Source organism: Protomyctophum parallelum (assembly GCF_964188405.1).
Source record: "Protomyctophum parallelum genome assembly, chromosome: 5".
Lineage (NCBI taxonomy): Eukaryota > Metazoa > Chordata > Actinopteri > Myctophiformes > Myctophidae > Protomyctophum > Protomyctophum parallelum.
In genome coordinates, this window is record NC_139702.1 from 11,633,328 (window position 1) to 11,658,809 (window position 25,482).

Genomic DNA, 25,482 nt, shown 5'->3' on the forward strand with positions numbered 1-25,482 from the left:
CATTCCTATCCTGGTGGAGACCTGTGCCCAGAAGGGCACTTTTTCTAGTTTGCACTCCGTCCGTCCGTGTGTCCGTCCGTCCGTCCGTGTGTCCGTGAGCAGCTAATCTCGGCCACCGTTAACCCGGTCGATGCCAAATTTTGCACACACACTCCCTGGATGCCAACGATGAACCTCTGCCCCAAACTTTCCAGAACGGCGTGTTATAGCGCCACCAGGAGGCCGCTTTGTGCAAAACAAGTTTTTGCACAGTACACCTACAGATTTTGTCCAAACATCACGCAAATTGGTACACAGTCTCTCTAGAGCCATTCAACGAAACCGGTCTTTCAGATTTCTCACACTCCATCCTGATTGGTTAAGATTGGCTTCCAAAGTTCACAGGAGTGCTCAGTTTCAAACAAAATGCTGCAAATCATGAACACATCGCGTGATTTCCGTGAAATTGTGCACCCACATTCCCACTAGGCCGAGGACGAAATGCCACATGAACAATTTCAACTCAGACTCAAGGTGGCGCTATAACTGGCCCAAAAGTGTTTTTACCTCTAACTGCACGGATCTGTGGATAACTTTGTATGCCAACTCCCTAGAGGCCAAGGAAAAACCTTTGCCTGGAATTTTTCACATCTGCTCTTTATAGCGCCACCAGGAGGCCGACATATGTAAAACACATTTTCTATTATTACTCCTTCAGATTTTATCCAAATTTCACGCAAATCGGTATACACTATCTCCATAGTCATGTGATCAACACGGAGCGCCACCATTTCCCATCTTCCATCCTGATTGGCTAAGATTGGCTTCCAAAGCTCACACGATTCGTCCATTTCGAAAAAAGGCCACAAATCACAAACACAGTGTGCAATTTCCGTTAAATTATACACGCACATTTTCACTAGGCCGAGGACGACATGCCACAATTTCTTCCTCAAAATCAGCCTCACGGTGGCGCTATAACAGGCCAATTCCTGTTTTTAGCTACAACTGCATCGAACTGTATACAACTTATGTATGCACACATGGAAAAACATTGTACCTGCATCCCTCCAACACGAACCTCCGGCCCAAATCTTCCTCAACAGCCTGTTACAGCGCCACCATGAGGCCACAACCTGACCTGCCCTGGTGGAGACCTGTGCCGATTGGCACTTTGTCTAGTTATTGAATGCCTCAACGAAGTCCACACCCACAACACCAGAGGGAGTTCAACAAACCATGTGTGCAACCCAGATTCGACACAAACAAGGGACTAAATTAATTTAGCTCCTATGCCACCAAAATGTGGAACGCCCTACCAACAGTCATTAAGACATGCGAATCCCTTGACTCCTTCAAAACCGCTCTCAAAGGGCACCTGCGGATGGCTGCAATTCGAAACTGGCCCCCGTAAAATATGAATCCCCCCCACCCCTTTTTCCACTCACTGTATGTTTTTGAGGGGCGCTAGCCCCTCCTATATACAGGTTCAGGTTTGTTTTAAAAACGCCATTGACAATAAAGGGAAAATCTATGTAATTTAGTCTCTTTGTTAATGGCATTTAATGTTTGTGTTGGCACTGTTTGTTTTACATGACCATTACATCAACTAATCAACATGAGTTAGACTTTAATATATTAGCACCACTCACTTCACACAGGTGTGATTCTCCCCCCCCCCCCGCCCCCCCCCCCCTTTTTACCTCCTCTATGATTTCCTATTTTTTGGCTATAATAGTGTATATTTGTACGTCTCTTATGATGAATTGAACATGGTGGACCCTATAAGTGTAATGCTTTATGGTGTCTTCCACAGTTAACAGTCTTTTATTGAGTTGTGCTTGAAATGTACTGTAATTCTCCAAAACTGTTAAAGGTATATTCAGTGATTTCACTCAAAAAACCTTAGGTTTAGTTTTTGGCTGTGGGACCCAGCCTTTCGTCCAATCAGGATAGAGAGTCAAAAATGAAACCTAAGGTTTTTTGACCCCCAGGGGTTAACTGGGGACAGGGAGGAACTCCTTATATGGCCAGCACACTCTATAGTAGGGAGGATTATCACAACAAAACAAAAAAATAAGTGATATTTGAATTGAGTGAAATCACTGAATATACCTTTAATATATTCTTCAATCAATCAAAGCCTATGAGCAATCAAAGCCCATGAAGCATCAGGGCATTAATTAATGCGGTGTTACTATGCATTGTGAGCTTGGAGATCCATTATCAGCTGTTCTTATTGATGATGGGCAAAAACGCCTAACTCCACTTGAGCTGGACGGTGTTAATGGTGAAAATATGACACATGCAAGTATCTGACAATATATAGTCACAATACCAACTTTGATGAGGCAGTATTGCTTTGTTTAAAAAACAAATATATATATATATAAGGTTTTCTTCATTTCCTGAAAGAATTTCATTTGGTTTTTTCCATTTCCATTTTGTTTTTTTAATTAAATTGGTGAAATCTTCCCTATGGGGAGGGAAAGGAAGTTCCAGATGAATGGTTCCGGCCTGATGACTACAAAACAATGACTACAACATGACATCATATCATCCGCTCCCGACCAGATCATAAAGCTGAAAAGGAATGCTGCCCAGGCTAGTCCATAAAAGAGTCATGGTGTCTTCAAACCGTGTATATGTTTAATAATAATAGCCATACATTTTAAACACTATAACATGTCATCAAATAATACTAGAAGGCAAAAATGTTTTCTGGCTGTGAATGCTACAGCTAGTGCCGAATATTTCCATACAGCTACACACAAACACTTTTGTTGTTTTTTTCTTTACATTTATAAAGTCTTTAATGATAAACCATTAATTCAGACAACAGCATTCTTGCCCCCTCAGGTTTTAACCTTGAAAATGTTGGGGTAGATAGCCTTAACGTTGAAAAGACAAAAGGAGGTTGTACCAGTTAGAATCAGACTGATCAACATGGAGCCGACGCCTGCCAACGGCTGCACTCAAACACTTTCTGATCACACACACCGACAGTATTGTCCATTAAAATGTCAAATTATCAAATCCAGGCAACAGGTCAGGAGGAATAGCTCAAGAAAATTTACTTTTCTTTAAATACGTTTCTCTAGCAAAAGTAGTATGTGTCGTGTATGGCCTCCATCATCTGGGATCGCTGTGGTCTGGAGATTAAGGTGTCATCATTTATGAGTGAAGGATTTTTTTTGAGTGCACTTTGGCTGCCTTCTCACAGGAGTAGAATACAAAAAACTGAAAAATAAACCAAAGCGATATCTGTTCTGTACAGCCAAATGCATCACCTCTGCTGCTACTCTGCAATTATATTGAATTATAAAGAAAAAAGGGGTTTCTTTCAATACAGTTATTTATGCCAATTCCCTGATTTCCCCCAACAACAAATGTGCAATGTTCTCCCTACTGGCCGGTCTTTACACACTGATGGCATGGTGGTACACATGGAATGGCTTGTCGCTTCTTTTCACCTGCCGCCAGTGAGGAGTTTCACATGCAAGTGAGGAGTTTCGTTCATTTTAGGGGTCCTTGACATGAAGAAGTTTGAGAACCACTGCTCTATTCCTCACAGTTCAGTTCCTCACAGAGCTTCCCTTGACCAACCTGTACAAGTTGCTGGCGGCGCAGTGACGACAAAGGAGTGTCCCCCTCCACGGAACGCGCAGCCAAGCCCCGACGCACCACGGAGGAATCAAACCCCCTCATTACCCTATAGTCTGGGGGGTTGGAACTTTTACCCACCAGAGCTGACCCTGTACGGCACAAATATCGATTTCAGTTCATTTTCAAGTCTACTTGAGACATTTATACGTTAACTCACCTTCCAAAAAAACAAACAAACAAACAAAAAAAAGGACAATATCCATGTTCTGGAAGTAAGGGGTGGAGTAATCACCAGTGACAATATGGATATTAAAATATTAGAACAAGCACATCAGGATTTGTTCTTAAGGCATAATAAAGATATAAAGTATACTACACTATCTAGTGTGATGTACATACATACATACATACATACAGTAACCACCAAACCTACTGAACTGCTATGGGAGTGTGCAAAGCCAGGAGCGTTTTCACTGAAACTGCCCCACAGAGATGGGACTCACACTACAAGATTTCATGAACTAAGTAAGAAAGCACCGAAATGTACTGTCTCACCGGAAATGTCAAGGGAACACCACAACTTACAGTATACTGTATGTGAGCTGAATTTACACCATGGCCCGTCTGGAGTAATATCTTAACCCATTCTGGGCGGGAACCCCTTTTGTGTAGCATCATGTTATGCTTTAGCTATTTAAAAATAGCAGATCTACAGGCTCATAGGTCTACGAGCTTGTAGGTCTGTTATTTTTGAAAAATCGAAGAACGACTGACATAGAAACATAGCTTTTTCAGAAAACTGTCAGGATGTAGAAAACATTTTTAGAATCTGATCTCAGGTCAGAATATCTGAACAGCAGGATGTGATAACGTAAGTCCGTTAAAATATGGAATGTCACAGGTTCCATCAGCCGTCACGTCATTATAGCGTCCTCGTAGGTTTTAATGTGCTCTTACTTTAAAAGTCAAACTGTACCATCAAAGAAGGGCCTCCCCGTCCCAGAGACATCCCAATTGGAAACACATTTTAGGAAGTCACATTTGAATCGCATTCTAAAACCACGTAGGGATGTGGTTCAAATTTGATTATTGAAAAACACTTTCCACATGTTTTTTGTTTTTTTTTGCTGTTAAGACTTGATAAACCGATCTGATGTCAATCAGATATGGTCTGCAAGTGTGAACATAGCCTTACACACCATCAGCTTTGCAGTCAACATAAGGCCCAGTGTGCAGTTGACTACTAGCAAGTACTAGATAGTAGGAACACAGTGCTTACAGGTCAAATCTACTTGTGACTTCACTATATGAAAAGGAACTAAATCACACTCATGTGAAGAGAGCGGCGCCTTTTTATCATGAAGATCATGTATGATGGAGTCATACATTTCTTTTTACTGTGGCACCCACTACGTCACACTAAATGCATTTTGCCATTGACTTGGCCTGAAAAGTTTGTACAGAATAAATGTCTCCGTAAAAAAGTCCATAGACTTGGCTGCCACATGACGTTACAGAGGGGCAAACATAAAGCCATGTGTTGGAGCGTCTGGCACCGCTCAAATAGGCTCATGTCCTATTATAATTTTCTACTCTGTGCTCAAAGAATATTGGATGGCAATAGTAGTCTGAATAAAAATAAAGACTTTCTTTAGCATGCAATGCACATTTTTGTCCACTGATTTTGCAGAGCATCAGCAGATTTTCTTCTTCTTCTAAACTATGGAAACAACTGTACATCTAACAAAATATTGCAGCCAGCTGAAGTAGTTGTTGTTATGCAGCCATAATAGTAATAGTCCAAAAAACGTATAGCCTAATTCTAACAAACTATAGCACTCTTTGAACCATCACAGACCAGAACATAATGTTTTCTTTAGCAATGTTGACATGTGCATTTTTGCTGAAGCTGTAATGCTTATAACCACACTGTGTTGATCTGAATTCACCTTTATAGCAGAACCTTTGTATCTTAAAAATAAATTCTCTGCAAAGTAATGAAATCTTGTAGTGTAAGCTGTCCTTAAACCGAAGGGAAATAAATGCACATCTAGTATGCATCTGGTTTTATTGGTCAGTCTGATATAAACCAAGGACAGAACTGAAGGGACACAGCTCATTGAGCATGTTTTACTTAGTTTGTAGCATTTCCAATTGTTTGTTTGACAATTAATACCCAGAATACACATAATTCCAAAGTTTAAGTGTAAACTTACATAGAATGTTAACTCACTGCGGTTAAGTTGTTCTTTAAAAACATCAAAACCAAGATGGTAGAATATCTTCATTCTGACAGTTACCATGTGTGTGTTCCACTATCTGCGATTATTTTCTGTGTCATACATCTCCAAAAAGACTTTTCTTTGTTAGGATAGGATGGATTCCATTTTTACTGCACTCTTTCGAACACTAGATGGCCATGTTTTCCAGGCCAACAAGAACAATGTTTGTGTCACCGGAATAATCCACACTAAAACAGAATTCACTGATTAGAACAACTTCAATGAACAAGTGCTTTTTCTTTCTTCTTTTTTTTCTCCCCGCTTTTTTTGAGGGGTTCAAAGTTCGATCTGTTCATCATGTCACAACCTTGGTTCCCATGTCTCCATCATAAGGAAAGAGGTTGCTTTCATGCTCACAGATATTTGTCTCCCAACTCCGTCAGACCACATCGGTGAGACGTGGGAACTCTGTTACATACAGGGTGATGTGGATTTCCCTTTCGCCGTTGGCGTAGTTAGCCCGTCCTTTACAAGGAAAGCCGGCGGCGCCGGCTCTGCGTCTCTCTTACCTACTGAAGATTGTGTACGGGTGTCGTGCATCGAAAATACGAGCTCATACAAGCTCGTAGATTGGCGCGCGTCACCCGCACGCAAACTAACCATAAAACCAAGCCTCTCTCTCTCTCTCTCTCTCTCTGGGCCTTAGAGGCCACACTGCGACTGCTGCCGGTGTCGCCGCACGCTGCACATCTGGCTGAAGGACTGTCCGCAGCGCGCGCAGGTGTAGGGCTTCTCCTGCGTGTGCACGGTGCGGTGGCGCTTCAGGTGGCTGGAGGAGATGAAGCTCTTCCCGCACAGGGAGCAGTGGTAGCGGCGCTCGCCGGAGTGGATGAGGAGGTGCACCCGCAGGTTGTTGGGCTGAGCGAAGCCCTTGCCGCAGTGCGGGCAGCTGTAGGGCCGCTCACCCGTGTGCACGCGCTGGTGGAGCTCCAGGGCGGCGGCGCTGGGGAACACGCGGCTGCACACCGCGCACGCCGCCGGGTCTTCGCCGCTCTCGGACTTGAACCTGAACGGCCGCATCTGGCCCCCGGCGGAGCCGGCGGCGGCGGCGGGGGGGGCCGACGGGAGGGCCAGGGAGGGAGGCGGAGGCGCGGCCGACGCCATGTCGAACGAGGCGGCGAAGGCGGCCATCTCGTGCGCACCGCCGGGGAACAGCATGGCGGGCGGGCCGGCGGCGTCCAGGTCCCCCGCCGCTCCTCCTCCCCCGCCGTGGGACGGGAAGGCGGCCGAGGGGTGGCCGCCCGCCACGGCGTCCACGTTGCCCAGGCCCAGCTGGGCCACGGCGAATGCCGCCCCCAGGTGGCTGACCCGCTCCTGCATCCAGGCCAGGTCCAGACCCAGGCTGTTGAGGCGCTCGGGGCTGGGCGCGTCCGACGACGACGAGCCGCCCGACAGCTGGGACGTCTGGTGGTCGTTCTCGGTGGCGTCGTCGTCGTCCAGCTCGGCGTCCGGCTTCAGGGCCGCGTCCGTCAGGCTCCGTCCCGACACGGACGAACCCCCCCCGCCGCCGCCGGCGGGGACCAGAGCGCAGACGGGCTTGGCGTGTTTGCGTTTGGCCCGCGGCCGGCAGGTCAGGTCCATGGTGGCCTCGGCGGACTGAGGGGAGGTCTGCGCTATGGCCGACACGGCGGCGCTGGTGGTGGAGAGAGGACTGGCGTTGCTGTTGGCTTCCTCGTTGGCTTCCAAGTCTGATGGATGAGAGAGAAACAAACCGTCAGTGTGTGTGTGTGTGTGTGTGTGTGGTCACCTGGTTCTCTCTTTTAATTTAATCTTAAAAACCACTTAACCCATTTTGATCTGAGAACTGATTCAGCAAATGTCTTCTAAATCTTGACAGTTTTCTGAAAAACCTATGTTTCTACATCAGTGGTGCTCAAACCATTTCATGTCAAGGACCCCCAAAATTATATGTAATTGTCCGCCAACCCCTATCTGACAATATGTTGTTCCAGGGTGAAGCAAATATTTGAGTTAAAAACGTTTGCTGGGAAAGAACATCATTTATATTCAAAGGTTTGCACACATTTTCACGATTTTTCAACAGCTAAAGTTTGAAATAACGGTTAAAAGTGGTTAAAAGTTCCGATCTACAAGCTCTGCTATGACCCTGTGGCCTTCCCTCGTTCATTAATTCTCATTCGTTCATACTAGAATGCTATGAATGGCACTAGGTGTCCCATGGACAGACCGCATCAGAAATGTGGACCTCTATGGGGACCTACCACGGGTCACAGACAGACCTCTATGGGGACCTACCACGGGTCACAGACAGACCTATATGGGGACCTACCACGGATCACAGACAGACCTCTATGGGGACCTGCCACGGGTCACAGACAAAGTCAGAGAGAGAAGACTGAGGCTGGCAGGGCACTGCGTCAGGCACCCAGGTAAGGTAAGGTAAATGTATTTATAAAAGCGCCTTTCAAAACAAATGTTACAAGGTGCTGTACAATAAAATCTAATATAACAAGAGCATCACATCATAGATGTGAGCATAATCATAGATCAAAATAAAATGACACAAAACAATAGTACAATGCATTAGAGAAGTACACAATACATAATGTAGACAAAATTACGAACCAAAATGCTTACAAAACAAGTGGGTTTTTAGCAGCTTTTTAAAGACCCAGAACATGAGGCAAGAAGATTGACCCTATGGGAGCCAACCCGGGGCAAAGCCAGGAGGGGAAAGAAGCGTACCACATATGTAGACTTACTGCGGCACGACAGCTTGGCTGACAACACTGCAGAGCTCAAGAACCTGATGTTGGATAGCAAATTGTGGAGGACAGCGATCCAGGAATCCCGAGTTGGTGTTGGCTGGACCTCACTCTCGCAGAAACTAACTAACTACTAGCATTCATTCTCCTTGGAAGGTGAACCGGTCCCTAAGCCTTGCATTGACATACCTTGTATGCACCGCCCTAACCTTTACTGTGCACACAACATAACTCATGTTGGCAGATTGCACTGTACTGATTTTGGTGAATCCCATGGCCTTTCCTCTAGAGCCACCCTGAGGTAGCTTTTGAATGCAGTACGACTATGTAGTCTAGCCCATTGGACGGGCCTAGCATCAGTGAAATGTAGCCTAAGATATGTTAACACCAGTAAGACGCCTTAAGGGGCGAGAAGCGACCGCAGGGCGCGGGGAAACAACAGTCAGTCAGTGTAGCTACAATCAACTTTGCTTAGGATTGTTTAACCACTGCATCATGAAATGTTTTAACTCAAAGCCATATCAATTACAAAGTATTTAAATGCGCTTCCGCACAAAATACAGAAATGCAACAGTAAGTACAACTTACAACCTTACAAGGCGTCCCACACTTTGTCTTTCTTTTATCTGTTGTACTGTGTTTTTGTATGTATGTATGTGGTGATGGGTGCCTGCACATATGCACACATGGCATCAACGCATGGTGTTGTGTGCAGGCCCCCCCCACACTTTGTCTTTCTTTTATCTGTTGTACTGTGTTTTGTATGGACGTAGTGATGGGTGCCTGCACATATGCACACATGGCATCAACGCATGGTGTTGTGTGCAGGCGCCCTACACTCTGTCTTTCTTTTATCATTTACTTTTTAAGAGCCTGCCCAGGGACTACAGATGAAATTTAGCTTTGGCTAACTCTGGCCCATTTACATTGATGTGAAAACTGACATATTGATTAATGAGCGTTGTCCCTGTCAAATAAATAAAAAATAAAGCATGAAAACTTACAAGCAAAGGCTTTTCAAAGCACACGTGAGGAGGAAAAGGGCAGAGGAGAGCTGCACACTTGGAGACACTATACCAAACTGATCAGAGTTTCAGGTGTGCTGGACATCAATTGAGCTGACCACAACTGAACTGGCTTAACACTAATTACAGTGTGTGTGTGTGTGTGTGTGTGTGTGTGTGTGTGTGTGTGTGTGTGTGTGTGTGTAAATTGTGTCATAGCAGAAACAGCATTAAGAATGAAACACAGGATAGATGCAGGTAAGACTGAACCTCATCCCTACTTTTATCTCCATCTCATAAAGCCTGGAAAATAACTATTGACTACCAAAATGATCAAACTGGAAGCACAGGAAATGGTAGGAGTGGTATATGTTGTCGGAACGTCCTGTACTAGCCCTTTACTTAATGTCCTTACGTTTAGACACTTTCAGTATAGTTACTGTCCAGCTTAGGTACGAATTAAGTCAAGTGCCAAACCAAGATAGATAAGAATACAGGCTACACAGACTACATAGACTCTATAGACATAGGCCACATAGATCAGGCATCGGCAAGTACGTTTGGCACCTAGTACACCATTGGATGTGGGAAAGAACACAACCTTAATCTGCAGACAAACAGTTACACTCCCTTTTTTTAACAAGAGCTCTTTCTTGGTTCAAGGACTCTTCTTAAAACAGAGAGAAACAATGTATTAAGGCTGATTCTAAAAACGCCTTCTAAAGCCTGACCTAAGTTTTCTGAAAAACTTCAAATATTTATATAGCAGTGTGTGTGTGTGTGTGTGTGTGTGTGTGTGTGTGTGTGTGTGTGTGTGTGTGTGTAAATTGTGTCATAGCAGAAACAGCATTAAGAATGAAACACAGGATAGATGCAGGTAAGACTGAACCTCATCCCTACTTTTATCTCCATCTCATAAAGCCTGGAAAATAACTATTGACTACCAAAATGATCAAACTGGAAGCACAGGAAATGTACATGGAGTGGTATATGTTGTCGGAACGTCCTGTACTAGCCCTTTACTTAATGTCCTTACGTTTAGACACTTTCAGTATAGTTACTGTCCAGCTTAGGTACGAATTAAGTCAAGTGCCAAACCAAGATAGATAAGAATACAGGCTACACAGACTACATAGACTCTATAGACATAGGCCACATAGATCAGGCATCGGCAAGTACGTTTGGCACCTAGTACACCATTGGATGTGGGAAAGAACACAACCTCTCGCTAATTTAGGACCTGGAACATGCAACAAGCCACCTTTATCGCTATAATGCTATGACATTTAATTAAAAACAAATGACAACCGAAATAGAAATGTGTGCAGAATCAACATGTACATGTACTTACTTTATTTTTTGAGTGGTGCAACCACTCCTACATCCAGCAACGTCCGTGTACCTGTGTGTGTGTGTGTGTACCTGTATGTATGTATGTATAAGTGAGCATGAGTATGTTACATATTTATACCAGTAGGGGGCACCAGAGATACAGAGAGTGTACCTGTGTGTGTGTGTGTGTGTGTGTGTGTGTGTGTGTGTGTGTGTGTGTGTGTGTGTGTGTGTGTGTGTGTACCTGTATGCATAAGTGAGCACGAGTATGTTACATATTTATACCAGTAGGGGGCACCAGAGATACAGAGAAGAAATTGGAACGATACAGAGAAGAAATTGGACGATACAAATTGGAATGATACAGAGAACCAATAGACGGGAGTTGCACCACTCGGTTCACACTGGTGTGATTTTTTTTATAAATTGCAACGTTTCAAGGTCTTCATCAGGCAAATAGGCCTACTAAATAAGGCACACTTTGAATGTGGCACATGGAAAGTTTAAAAAGAACATTTAATCTGCAGACAAACAGTTACACTCCCTTTTTTTAACAAGAGCTCTTTCTTGGTTCAAGGACTCTTCTTAAAACAGAGAGAAACAATGTATTAAGGCTGATTCTAAAAACGCCTTCTAAAGCCTGACCTAAGTTTTCTGAAAAACTTCAAATATTTATATAGCAGCAAATAAATTTTTTTTGAATACTGTACAGAACCCAAAAATTGGTTCCCGGCCTGAGGGGGTAAAACACCAAAAGGGGTTCCCGCCCAGAATGGGTTAAGCCAGACATGTGAAACGGTTTTGGTTTGTTTGTTAAGAAACGTGAGAGAGGAAGCATGAGTTCAAGTCCGTTGCTCTCCCCAGGTTGGCGGAGGGTGTGTAGAGCCCAGGATCACATTAGATAATTGACACAGGGGTGAAAAATGGGTTACAAAATCGTGGGATAAAAAAAAAATATTAAAATAAATAAACGTGAGAGTACGTTTTTCATCCAAAAAGTTGAAAGAGGAAAGTAATATTCAAAGAAATCCTACTCGGTTGCATCAATGTAAAACCATAGCTGTCCATATCCTACAAGTCCATATCCATATCCATACAGGTAGAAAACTGTCATTCCCTGATGTCATCGCTAGGGACACATGCAGGCATCAGTAAGCAGGAACAGGGGATGGCAATGAAGGACCGGGAAGGTCTGGCGTAATATTGTGAAATCCAAAATGATGATGATGACATTTGTGGGACTGTCAGTCAGATATATAATAACGGCCTAACAGGTCAACATTTTCAGTCGAGTCCATCAATCAAGTCAGTTGAGTTAATAGCGCACATACCAGTCACGTGCTGCCCAGCTCCCCCATATACCGGTCACCGAATGGTGATCGTGGGTTAATTGACCTAGACCAGGGGTTTTCAACTGATTGTGAACCAGGGACCACCACCTTGACTAAGAATCAACCTGGGGACCACTGTTGTGTTGCAATGGGATATGGGCTAAGATTAGTGCTTTCGTAACACTTGCTATGGAATGCATCCCATGTCTTATACTGTTTCTCAAACGATGGTCCACGGACTTAACTCATATACAGTACAGTACTGACACATGTGGCCCTACTGTATATCTTGGGCGTGCCTTAACCTTTATCCCTAAACTTCTTTTGCCATATTTTATCTTGAAAAATATTTAAAATAGTTCAACTAGCTGATCTACATCCACACATTATGATCTTGTAGATCGGCTATTTTAATAATAGTAATAATAATAGTAATATATATTATATATATATATACATAAAAACCGTTGCAGCAAGCCAGTCCAGTGTGTCATTGTCTAGGTCCTAGACAATGACACACTGGACTGGCTTGCTGCAACGGAGCTGAAGGTTTAAGGACATACGACATTAGAAGATACATACCAGAAGACAGGCCACACTCTGCTCGTATGTTGACTTCCACTTTGAGGTCCAGGTTGCAGTCGCTTCTCTCTACTTTCTCCTGCTTGACGAGCGGCAGTGCCTGATCGTCCTCCTGTTGGGATGAAGTCCAAGAATCAAACACATCTGTCTGTCTGTCACATCTGTCTGCCCCCCATTCACAACAGCGGACTGAATAGCATTTATAAGAGTGGTAACAAAGGTTTGTGATCAAACAGCCAGAGAGGAAAACTCGTCCAGGAACTCTGCCTGGAGGATACTTGTTTCGAAGTGTCGCTCCGACATCACAACCGTGGTGTCAGAGGTGATGTCACCTCTGACATTACGACATTATAAATATAACGCCTAGCAGGTTTACCAGTAGAATTAAGCTTGGAACTTTAGTTGTGACTTACTCACCTTTGACTATTGAACCCACCTGCCTTAAGAGCTCCCATTTCTATCCCTTACTACTAAACTAAGGTGGGACCTCTCGGCTGTAATTCCCAGACCATATCAGGCTCTTGATTTAGAGCCTCGGTTACAATACTCGTTTTGAATCTATTACTTCGGGATAACCGAGGGGCAAGGCCTGCCAGCAATATCAGGACACAATTTATCGTGATTGGTTATGTATTAGTAGTAAGCAATGTACAACAAATTAGAAGGCACGGTATCATCTGTCTTACTTGGAAATTAATAGTTAGTGGTAAACTAGAACTAAAAACAATACACAATAAAATAAAAATAAGCAAAGCCCATATCTGACTTCACCTTCGCCATGTGTTGGAATGTCTGGATGTCCTCAGAGACGACAGGAAGAGGAGGAGCCACCCTGGGCTGATGGTCTTCTGTCCCTGGGAAATTACCACAGGATGCTGCAGGGTCCAAATAAAGTACAGTACTGTCATTACAAAGACTGTACGGTCCAAATAAAGTACAGTACTGTCATTACAAAGACTGTTTGTTAGGTAGCCCAACATGAACAATCTTCAAATACACTGAACTGTTGTGTACATGATGTGATAACGGATTTTCAACTCCAATATTTTTTTTAATATATATTTTTTATCCCACGATTTTGTAACCCATTTTTCACCCCTGTGTCAATCATCTAATGTGATCCTGGGCTCTACACACCCTCCACCAACCTAGTCCCCATATATGGGGGACAAGGGGAGAGCAACGGACTTGAACTCATGCTTCCTTCATGCCTGAGTGTCCAAGTTGCTCCTTTACACCTGACAGGGGGAGTTTCCCTGGTTGGACGTAGCGCGTGGAAGGAACACGTTATTCCAACCAGTTCCTTTCCCCTCCATCAGGCGCCCCGGCAACTCCAATATACCAAAGGAACAGTATTTATCCGTTCACCAAGCAGCTCAGAGCAGAAGTGCTGATTCATATTCTGTTTAGCCCTGCCAGTACTGGTACAATAATAACGACATATCAGCTAGACAGCAAGCAAGCAAGCAAGCAAATAGTAATGTCTTAGACTTCTATCTATCTATTTAACCCATTTTGAGATCAGATTCTAAAAATGTCTTCTACATCCTGACAGTTTTCTGAAAAAGCTATGTTTCTAAGTCATTTTTCAAAAATAGCTAAAGCACAGCATAATGCTAACGGCAAAAGGGGTTCCCGCCCAAAATGGGTTTTAATACACGGAATCTCTGCTCGTCTGTCTGTGTGTCCTTCCTGGGCATATCTCGGATGCTGTCCGACCGAATGTCCTCAAACCCGGCTTACAGTATGTGTATTGTGTCCCATGTCCCTGGGGTCTGCAGTGCCCAGTGGTAAGTTGGTTGGACCAACAGTTTCTGAGAACCAAAAAACCCCCCACAAATGTCTGTATCTGTCTGTCCCGGCTGGGACTATATGGAGGACGAATTGCTGGGTGTTTGTGAATAGGGCAGGCCAGAGCCATCTAATAGAAGAGTTACGATATTGAGGGGGCAGAAACCGAGCGCTGTTCATGCAGCCTGGACTGAGACAAGCTGGAGTTGGAAATACATTGTTTTCAACGAGGGCGGCGCAAATAAGAGAAATTTTAAGCATGTGTGCAACATGCCAACTGTTTTAAAGTATTGTACAGTACAGTAACAACTAAAGTCTCTGTAATGTTTATGTTGTACGATTACTACAAAACAATCTAAAATAAAGGGATTTAAGATCATTAAAGTTGGGCTGTTGTTGCCTGGGTCCAATGCATTTCTGCCTACTTCCGGTCCAGGACCTGGGAGCCATGTAATGCATGATTGTGGAACTATACCATGTTTACTTTGATGTAATAAAATGTGTGTATTTGTATTGTGTCTTCATCCTCCTCTCATATTCCCTTCGAACACTGTGGGAGGGTTTTAATTTAAAGCTATTCATTTGGTGTCCAGATTTTTGGTTTCACAACAACGTGCCTACGCATAAAATTTAATTTAAATAAAAGATGTGTGCCAAGGCCATTAACCACACTCAATTTAACCACCTCTATGGTAGATGACAGCTGAGAGAGAGAGAGAGAGAGAGAGAGAGAGAGAGAGAGAGAGATAGAGAGAGATGGCCATGTGCTGTCAGCATCCAGCTGGGTGGACTAGGATTTATACTACATAGTATTACAGTGTCGCTTGCCAAAAAGAACGGATACAAGCTAGACAGTAACTACTAACTTGTGTGCAATCTGGCGCCGAGCAAACCCTGGCTAACAGGCTAGAAGCCGTTATTACTTAATAGCATAGCATGCATCATCTATTTACATTGTTATAACCACTTAGTTATACACCCTCTCTAATGGTTAGCAAAACGGTCATGCAGGAGCAACTGGACTTGGTCTGCTGCTTTCGTTACCTCCTTCTACACACCAAAACCTCTTCGCCATAAACACAGCACAAATACAAGCTCATAAGCGTGTATAGGCTATTTCTGGCTAATGTTCCACTCAGAATAGGGCGTGTTGTTGGGTTGTAGGGTTCGTTTAAATTAAGTGCCTAATGTACAGACAGTGTCAGTCGACTCGACATGCAATAGATATGTTCCTAAAGATCATGAACTCCCATCCAATCCATCCCTGTCCATCCTAGCCCCTTTCGGGACACTTGGTTACCTTTTCTGAACGTGAAGGTAAGCCCCGAAAGGGGCTACCATGATACCATCCATTCATCCATCCATCCATCCATCATGAATCCATCCATCCATACCTTCTGGCGGCCTGTTAATGAACACCGCGTCTTCCCGCTGTTGCTGCTGCTGGCTGCCGCTGCCGCCGCTGTTGCGTCTCCTCATCTTCCTCTCGTAGCTCCTCATCTTCACGTCCATCTCTCGCAGCCTGTGCCGCAGGGCGTCGTTCTCCTTGTCGCTCTTCTCCCTCTCCTGGTCCATCTGGGAGCGCAGCGCCGCGTAGCCGTCGTCCACCAGCTTACAGATCTCCACCACCGCCGAGTTGGCCAGGATCTCGATGATGGAGGCGATCTGCGCCTGGAAGCCAACACAGTCCGCCATCATCAGAGACATTACCACCACCACCACCGCCGCTACTTCTGTTCATGTGCAGCATGCACGTACAGTGCGCAGCACACAGACACTACACACATATACACTGTTGTTGTTGTTGTTGTTGTTGGCTTTGGCGTGCGCGGACGGGACGGCGGACGTACGGCGCCCAGACACGGACGATCTACATGTAACAATGAAGCTGATCGGTGTGCAGTGATTGATGTGTCGACCTGCTTGCAGATCTGTTGTCTGTCTGTGTTGTTGTGGTTGGATGGTTGGCTGGTTGTCTGGTTGGTTGGTTGGTTGGTTGGCTGGTTGGCGGCGCTTCTCGGGGGTGCGAGACAAGTCGCCGTCTGATGACGTCAGTTTGTTATTCAGCATCATTTCCAAGTAGTGCAGCAACTGGTACATTTTGACAATAATAAAGAAAGAACGGCGACTACTATAAACATAAAGTCAAGAGTCAATTTTTATCAACAATATACCGAGATGTATGCTTACAAAACTTGTTAGTGCTGGGTGCAATTCCAAAATAAGTGCATTTGTCTCTGCTGGGTACATTTCACATCAACAGTTCACACAGATATCTTCTATCAAATTATATATAATTATTTTAATTGCATGGTAGAGGATAACAAAACAACTACATAACTAACTACACCTGATTCTCTAAACTATATTTTTGGTAGGACACTGGTTCTCCAACTGCTTATCCGTAGTTGGGTCGGGGGGGCAACAGCTCCACCAGAGAGCTCCAGACTTCCCTCTCCAGAGCAACATTAGTAACTTCATTGTGGGGGTGGGGGTGAGGATCCTGAGGCATTCCCAAGACCATTTTGGAGATAAATTCCTTCCATCTGATCCTTGGTCTGCCCACGGGGTCTCCTTCCAGTGGGCCGTGCATAAAGGTCCTCCCTAGCTAGAGAGATGCTCGAGAGGTGTTCCAGTACGTTTTAACAGCGGGCGAGCATCGGCCCGACACATCGCCCAAAAAGATTATTTCAATCTTTTCGGGCGACGTTGCCCCGCCCACTTTTCGACCATTCGCATGCTATCGCCGGTAGTCGCCGGGTCCCATAGACAAATAATGCACTTCTGGAAAGTTCGTCTAGCTGTCGCCCGCTGTTAAAACGTACCGTTACCAGATGCCCGAACCACCTAAGCTGGCTCCTTTCCTTTCCACTTTCTGGTTGACAAGTGATATTGCCTGAAGATCGTAAGCACAATATCTCCCCAGACTAAAGGGGATTAACTCTTAAAGAGTGAAATACATGTGAGATCCAGGTTCAAATCCATGAAACCTACAGGTGTATCTGCATTATTGTAACGTAATAAGAATTTACATATACACACAAAAGTACTTGACTGGAAATCCCAATTATTCATAACTGTGGCACCTAAAAAGACTACAACTGTAAATGTTTGAAATAGCATTTTATTTCATATAAATACATTTGTCATTTTGCAACAGCACACATTATTTAGCAAAGACGGCACACATAAAACATTCCCTATAATATGAACAGAGATGATAAAGGACCTCTAATGACTTAATACACATTACATTTGCATAAGACTCTATATCAATAATGTAGAACCCTTTTTTTCTTTTACAATATTAGTATGTCCCTTGGTTTTTTACTTCCTGATGTGAACACTTTGGTGTCTGACCAGGTTTCCGAGCACGGAGAAGCTCTTGCCGCACTGCGTGCAGCTATAGGGTCTTTCTCCCGTGTGAACGGCCTGATGGACCTTCAGACTGCACGACTGGGAGAAGCGCTTGCCGCACAGGCCGCAGCTGTACCTCTTCTCGCCCGTGTGGACGCTCATGTGCCTCTTGATGTGGCTGGATTGGGAGAAGCGCTTGCCGCACTGCGTGCAGCTGAACGGCTTCTCCCCGGTGTGGACGCGCTGGTGCGTCTTGAGCTGGTGCAGGTGCAGGAAGGGCTTCCTGCAGACGGGGCAGTGGAAGAGTCTCTCCCCGGCGTGGGACCTCTGGTGCACCAGCAGGTCCCTGGTGTTGGTGAAGAGCCTCCCGCACTGCTGGCAGCTGAACACATGCTCCGGGTTGGCCATGACGAACGGCCTGAATCTGGAGTCGGAGGAGGAAGGGTTGCGAAAGTTGCCGGTGGCGGTGGAGGAGGAGGAGGTAGACGGGTTCCCGAAGGTGGACAGGAACGGAAACGTGGACGACGACGACTGCGGCGGCGGCAGGCGCTCCTCCGGTCCGTCCTCGTCTGCGTCTTTGTGAGGAGCCGTCAGAGACCTGGCCACCTCAGGGGACGAGAACAGGTCGTCGAAGGAAGAGGAGTCAAAGCCACCGGTGTCCAGCTCGCTGTTTCTGCTCCCGGACGAGTCGTTTTCTCTGTGGTGACTTGGCGAGGACAGGCCGTTATCATTGTCACTCACTAATTTACTGTGAATCATCTGCATGTCGTCCCTGTCATTTCTCTGAAGGGGAACTAAGGACAGGCCGGTGCTAAAAGTGCTCCCGTCTGGCCAAGACGACAGCGTGTCTGCCTCTATTTTAACAGCTGTGGTGCCTTCCTCTACTTTCCAGTCTGCCACTAGAGACGGCGGCAGCGCACCATACAAACCGTTCGTTTTGGTCTTAAGCGTTGGCACGTCTGTATCACATGCTTTTGCCAGTGGAATCTGTGCATCAGTCCCTGTGCTACTTCCCGACTCCGTGGCGATGGCATCGACAGAGAACGAGTCACACAGAACCACATCTCCCACGCCTTGTTGCGACGTCGACAAGTCTGCTACTTCACTGGCTCTGCCACCGTACACTGTGCAGCTTGGAGCAGAGTCCCTTGTTAGTAGTCTACAGTTTCGGTCCGGCTGTTGTGTTTGCTGTATATCGGTGTCATACCCGCTGTCGGCCTTCTGAGCTTTCAGGCCGTCATTGTCGTCGTCGTCCTCTGCCACGACTCGTCGTTGTTGAGGTGCGGGTTGGGTGAAGTCCTCCGTTTCGTACTGCCCGGAGAGGCTAATTCTGGGCATTTCCGTTTCACTGATGCTTGGGGTCGCATCGGCCTTCAGAAGTCCAACTGAAGAGAACAAGGGAGGGAAACAAGAAAAGATTGGAAAAAAAGTGTGTCATAATGATGGCAATCCACTTGATTTACATTAAGATATTCTGTGGTGGATGTTCAACACATGAACATGCTATTCTGGGCATGTCATAATAGGCGAACATTCAGTGAAAATATCTGATCTACAGGCTCACACGTACACGTGTGAGTGATCAGCTATTTTTGGTTGGGGAGACATTTGTGGGGAATGCAATTCTGGGTCTCTTGTATTTTATTTTAAATGGTTCATGATAGTAATTGAGCCAGTTACAGTCCAGACCTGCTGCACATGTTCCAGCTTGCTGCATTACAAAGGATTTTTTAAAAGTTAAGTGTAGGCATGTGACAATAATTGAACCCAGAACTCAAAATACCATTATGAGAGTCATTACAAATTTGCTCCTACCGCTCCTACTAGTCCTGTGCAGAGATAGCTTTGTCCACAATACTCTGACCACATAATAATTATACAAATGTAATAACCTTACCAGCTATGTCTCCACTTGAAAATTATTAAATTAAAATGTCAGTGGAATTCCAATTTAACATCAGCCTTTTTGTGAGGGTGGGACTTTGCCATGGCACACTGCATTGTCTTAGCGTTTCTTATACCGTAACTGTATTAATGTAACTTGACTTTATTCAATATTACTGCAAGTATACAGCACTGCATTTAAATAAGAAATATCCTTTTTACATAAATAGATCTCCTAACAGTACTGTCAGGTCCATCAGCTCTCCATACTTCGTGTGGAGTGAAGAGTTCTCTAAAATAGCATTTGGATGACGACAATTATGTCAAAATGGAAAATGAATGGTAATTGGTGCATTTATATAGCGTCTTTATCCAAGGCGCTTTACATAGATTGGGTGTGCATTACATTCACCCATTCACACACATTTATACACCGATGGCGGTGGAAACCAGGCAAGGCACCAATCAGCACGTCGGGAGCAATTAGGGGTTCAGAGTCTTGCTCAAGGACACTTCAACACTAACTCTGGGGGGGCCCGGGTTCGAACTGGCAACCGTGCGGTTACCATCCAGCCACTCTACCCCCTAAGACTCTAAATAATGGGACCCAGTGCCTCCCTGCTTGACACTCAGCATCAAGGGTTGGATTAGGGGTGGGAAGTGAGGACGCTGGCGTCGACTGTTCACCACTTCACCTCCCAATGTATGAATGAATGAACCATTGTAAGCGCTTTGAGTAGGCACGTAGTGCATAGAAAAGCGACATAAAAATGCAATTCATTATTACCAGGTGGTGTCCTGTGGCGGTCTTCTGCCACGCTGCTACCAGGTGGTGTCCTATGACGGTCTTCTGCCACACTGCAGCCGCTGAGCTCATCTTCCAGCCTCCTCTCCTCCTTGATCACCATCACATCTGGATTCCCTGGAGTGCCTGCAACAACCACAGACTGACACGACACACACATACATGTCAATGTGGTAATATTGGGCTTTTCCGTCTGTGTAAAACTGTGAATATGAATTTATTTATGTACCCGCATACAGGGCCTTCTCAAAAAAAGATTCTTCCGTAATATAATTCAAAAAGGGAAACTTATTCTAGATTAATTGCGCATGAAGTGAAATATTTAAAACCTTTTTGGGTTTAATCCTATCTCAAAATAAAAATATGAGACCACTAAAAAACATGTATACAATACAATACAGAAATGTCGACCATCTGAAATGTATGTTAATTTATGCACTCAATACGTGGGTCTACTTTTCAACAAATTATTTCATCAATGGGGCGTGGCATCGAGGTCATAAGCCTGTGGCACTGTTGTTGAGTTGTTATGGAAGCCCAGATTTGCTTTGATAGCAACAAATGAGTTTAACATTTGTATTGTTGAATCTAGTGTCTCACACCTTCCTCTTGACAATTAAACATAGATTCTCTGTGGGGTTCAGGTCAGGTCAGTTGGCTGGTCAGTTAAGCACAGTAATACCATGGTCACTACACCAATTAGTAGTAGTTTTGGCACAGTGGGCAGGTGCAAAATCGAGCTGGAAAAGAAAATCAGCATCTCCATGAAGTTTATCAACATACTGAAGCACAAAGTGCTCTAAAATATCCTGGTAGATGGCTGAGTGCCAGTGCTGCGGCGTGACAGCTTGGCTAACAACGCTGCAGAGCTCAATAACCTGATGTTGGATAGGAAATTGTGGAGGGCAGCGATCCAAGAATCCCTAGTTGGTGTTGGCTAGACCTCACTCCTGCAGCAACTAACTAGATGGCTGTGTTGACTCCAGTGTGAACACACCATGCAGATAACATGGTCCCAAATCATCACTGTTTTAGTGTCAAAGTTTCACTTTTTGAATTATATATTATTACGGAAGAAAATGAACTTTTCCCACAATATTCAAATGTTTTGAGAAGGCCCTGTATATCCAATCCAATTCAATTTATTTATATTGCACATTTCACAACCACAAGTGCTACATGTGTTATCATATTGTTGCTTTCGGGCCTTGCATGTCCAAAAGCAGGAAATGTTGAAAGGTATTCCAATGGTTCCAATGAAGCTCTTGTTAAAACTTTTAATTAGTTTAATATTTCAAAACCTAACCACATATAACCTTACCACCCTATTTTGGCCAGGTCACTGAGTACTATAGACAAATAACAGTTTAAGCCAATACTAATTATCCATAATGTATAAATGATGGATAAGGGGTCAGGACAACGAGGCTTTTTCGTGGAGGGGTCAGAATAACATTTGGACTTAAACTGTTATTCGTCTATAGTTTAAGTTAAATTGGTTCATTCATCTAGCAAAAATAGGCAAACTACAAGCTCACAACGCATTTGGGATGCAACACTTTGTCACACACTGTCATATGACAAAGTAGGGCGGCGGTGGCTCAGGGGTAGAGTGGCTGGATGGTAACCGCAAGGTTGCCAGTTCGAACCCGGGCTTGAATGAATGGGTGAATGTAATGCACAATCTATGTAAAGCGCCTTGGATAAAGGCGCTATATAAATGCACCATTTAATTTGTATTCAAATCGGACCAGTCTGAAGCGAGTGGTGCAACAGCACCCCATATTGGTACTCTAAATATGGGGACATAGAGACATACGGTAGGTTGGGACATTGCTGTTCCTTGGAGTGGTTGCACCACTAAAAACATAATAAGATGAAATACGGAGATACACGGTTTGTGCCTGACAGCAACGATCAGCACTGTGTCGTGATAAACCGAGCAGGGTAATAGCATTTACATCAAACTGCTTACAGCTACAGCAGATCAATAATTCTACAAAGAATTGGTGAATTATTTACAAGATCTGCATCATGTGAAGCAAAAAAAATAACCAATAACTCAGAAAAACATTTGGGGGAGAAAGCTAGAGTAAAGCACCATATTACAGAGACGATGTTATCACAGCACCGAGGCTATCACAGCACTAACCCGTGGCATGTGAGAGCCAGAGGTCTCCAGTGTGGACGATCTTCCAGATGTTTTCGGAGTGGCGGGATGTTTTCCTCCAACATGGTCTGGACATAAGAAGGGACAGCATTGTGAATTAATGAAATGAGAAACTATATGTCCCAACAAGCAGTGTTGATTTTGTCGACTAAAACTACAGCAAATCAGTGTAGTCTTCTTCATTATTATTTTAATGATACAACTCAAGAGTATGTACTATGTAATTACAATATTAGTACATGTGCAGTGATCTCTGTACTATGTTATTGAGATATTTGGACCATTTGTTCTCAATGTGGGGTCTGGTCCAGGGACCCCTCAGGGTCTTTGAGGGGGTTTCAGAGGGGTTCACGGGTAAATTATTGATATTGATTGATTGATGAATTTATTAACAGATTGTTGAATTACAGTACATTTCAAGCACAACTCAATACAAAACTGTTAACTGTGGAAGACACCATAAAGTATTACATTTGTTTACCATGTACCACCATGTTCAATCCATCATAACAATAGAGACGTACAAATAGTTACTAATACTAACTATCAATAATTTACCTGTAGACCTCTCTGAGGTTCCATTTATCCTAGCTCTGGTCCATAGCCTCCTGCACTTGACCAGAGATATTTATCTTAACTATTAGTTAGGGTCTGAAATTCTGAAAGAACAAATAGGGAATGTGGCAAAAAGTCAAATGCCAATGCGGCGATGCCGTCATTGAAATTAAAAAGTTTGAGAACCCTCAAGACTATCCCCGCGAGCCAGAACCCAATGGTACATAAAGTTTCTGGATTTGGATAACTTTGTGGACCCATGGGTCCACGATAGAATGAGCTGACCCAGGGGGTCCCGATAGGGGCTACCTCAAGACTAGCTGTGTCGGATATAGGTATTACAACCTACAATAGTTTACAAGAGGATCGATTCCCACGTAGGACATGAAACATTTTGGCAATATTTGCAAGCTTTAACACTGGAGATGGAGTAGTGGCGAAAAATAAAACTTCTGGGAACTCAGAGTAGAGATGTGACAGTTTACCTTTCCTGGTGCAGGTGACCATCAGCGCCAATGTCGGGGGGGTGGATGTTCTCTTCGTGGAAGAAGATGGTGATAATGATGATGATGCTGAGGCTGTCCTGTCGGGTGCTCGTGCTCCACGGATCTCCATGAGCCTCATCTTGCTCTTCAGGGCCAGGTTCTCCCTCTGGGTCCGGCTGATCTCCAGCCTCAGGGAGCCGTAGCCGTCGTCCACCAGCTGGCAGATCTCTGCCACCGCGGCGTTGGCCAGCACCTCCATGATGGACGCGAGCTGGTTGTGGAAACTCGCATAATTACTAGTAGTATTGATCGCCATCTTCGTGGCTGGACTCTGGAGCCTATAGCTGCACCGCTGCGACGCGTTCTTTTTTATTATTCAAAATGATCGTCACATGGTACATACAGTCAGTGATATTGATACAATAATAATTAAAACAATAGCTTCAATCCAAACTGATGTTTGTTGTTGTTCTCAGAGCGAGATCTCGTGGATCTTACGTTTCTGTTTACTTCCGGGGTCTACCGTAAGTATGCGTGTAAACGTGCATACCAAAGTTTCAACCTAGAATGTTGATTGTTTCAAATATAATATTTGAATGTAGGCCAGTATTCCAATATGTTCATGTGATTTTATAAATAACAATTGATTTAGTGAAATTTAGACACGATGTATGATACTTTAATGTCATTTTAGCTAATGTGTAACAGTACTGTAAAGTACTGTAAAGATTACTTCCCTGTTTATCAGGGAAGAGGCCCCCCTGGTGACCAAAAAAAGTTTCATTTCGTTCATGCTTTGTAATGAACATTAGGCCTACACAACATTATATACTCAGATTACTCACATGCTGATTGGCTATAGTATAGGCTATGCTCCAAATTAAATAGGCCTATGTCTAGAAAATACCGTACTTGTCTTGCATATGTTGTTGTTTATGTTCTATAACTTTTTAGCCATTGGGTTATCACAGATGTGTAACCAGATAGGCTATTATTATACCACCTGTAATCCTTGCTCTCAAGTGTGTGTGTGTGTGTGTGTGTGTGTGTGTGTCAGTGTGTGAAATTAACCTCTGGTTAAATCCCTAATTGAGAGTGTAGGCCTAGCAAGCACACAGATCATATAGGCTGCATGGCTAGGCTTGGGCACCCTACCATCTCTCTATATCATTTGATAATGGCATATTAAAAACAAGACTTGTACACCCAATGAAAATATTAACTTCACGGAATAACACTTCGAATTATAACAATCGGTTGAAGATTATCTGAATATCGCACAAGTAAAAAAAATCTCATCTTTGCAACGGGCCATTGCGCTGAGCAGTGGCAGTGTTTTACCTATACTTGTGAGGACCTCTGCTTGGATTCATGGTGAGTGGGGCACCGACGATCTGCAAGCTCACAACGCGCTGCATGTGTAAGCAACACTTGTAAATCCACGGCTTGCCAAGCCGTGTATATCCACGGCTTCCCAAAAAATGGTGTAAATATGCATGCTAGCATTTGTTTATTAGGCCTACATTAAAATACCAGAACCATTGCTTTACAAACTAAGTAGCCTACACAAGGTGAGTCCAACAGACTTGCCAC

The 25,482-nt window shown here is 44.2% G+C and overlaps 2 protein-coding genes across 2 annotated transcripts; both read right to left on the reverse strand.

Annotated features, from left to right (window-relative positions):
* Positions 1-4,927: 4,927 nt before the first annotated feature.
* On the reverse strand, positions 4,928-16,679 carry LOC310858547 (uncharacterized protein). Its single transcript, XM_083764709.1, has 4 exons — positions 16,028-16,679; positions 13,614-13,717; positions 12,843-12,954; positions 4,928-7,555 (listed from the first exon to the last, which is right to left on the reverse strand). The coding sequence occupies exons 1-4, from the start codon at positions 16,338-16,340 to the stop codon at positions 6,510-6,512; spliced, it is 1,575 nt and encodes a 524-aa protein (XP_083620835.1). The 5' UTR covers positions 16,341-16,679; the 3' UTR covers positions 4,928-6,509.
* A 1,188-nt stretch (positions 16,680-17,867) lies between these two features.
* Positions 17,868-24,346, reverse strand: LOC310858793 (uncharacterized protein). The gene is made up of 4 exons (XM_083765056.1): positions 23,890-24,346; positions 22,832-22,917; positions 20,662-20,821; positions 17,868-19,375 (listed from the first exon to the last, which is right to left on the reverse strand). Exons 1-4 carry the CDS (start codon positions 24,203-24,205, stop codon positions 17,961-17,963), a joined length of 1,977 nt encoding a protein of 658 aa, XP_083621182.1. The 5' UTR covers positions 24,206-24,346; the 3' UTR covers positions 17,868-17,960.
* Positions 24,347-25,482: the final 1,136 nt, after the last annotated feature.

What these genes read in the sequence shown, in the direction of transcription:
- LOC310858547 (XM_083764709.1), bottom strand. Translation starts at nt 16,340, where the DNA reads ATGTCTCTGATGATGGCGGACTGTGTTGGCTTCCAGGCGCAGATCGCC. An exon ending in CATTAACAGGCCGCCAGAAG is followed by an intron (nt 13,718 to 16,027) that starts GTATGGATGGAT and finishes TGGACCCTGCAG; the next exon opens with CATCCTGTGGTAATTTCCCA. An exon ending in AGAGTGTGGCCTGTCTTCTG is followed by an intron (nt 7,556 to 12,842) that starts GTATGTATCTTC and finishes CTCATCCATCAG; the next exon opens with ACTTGGAAGCCAACGAGGAA.
- LOC310858793 (XM_083765056.1), bottom strand. Translation starts at nt 24,205, where the DNA reads ATGGCGATCAATACTACTAGTAATTATGCGAGTTTCCACAACCAGCTC. An exon ending in GGTCACCTGCACCAGGAAAG is followed by an intron (nt 22,918 to 23,889) that starts GTAAACTGTCAC and finishes TCTTATGTCCAG; the next exon opens with ACCATGTTGGAGGAAAACAT. An exon ending in CTGGCTCTCACATGCCACGG is followed by an intron (nt 20,822 to 22,831) that starts GTTAGTGCTGTG and finishes GTGTCGTGTCAG; the next exon opens with TCTGTGGTTGTTGCAGGCAC.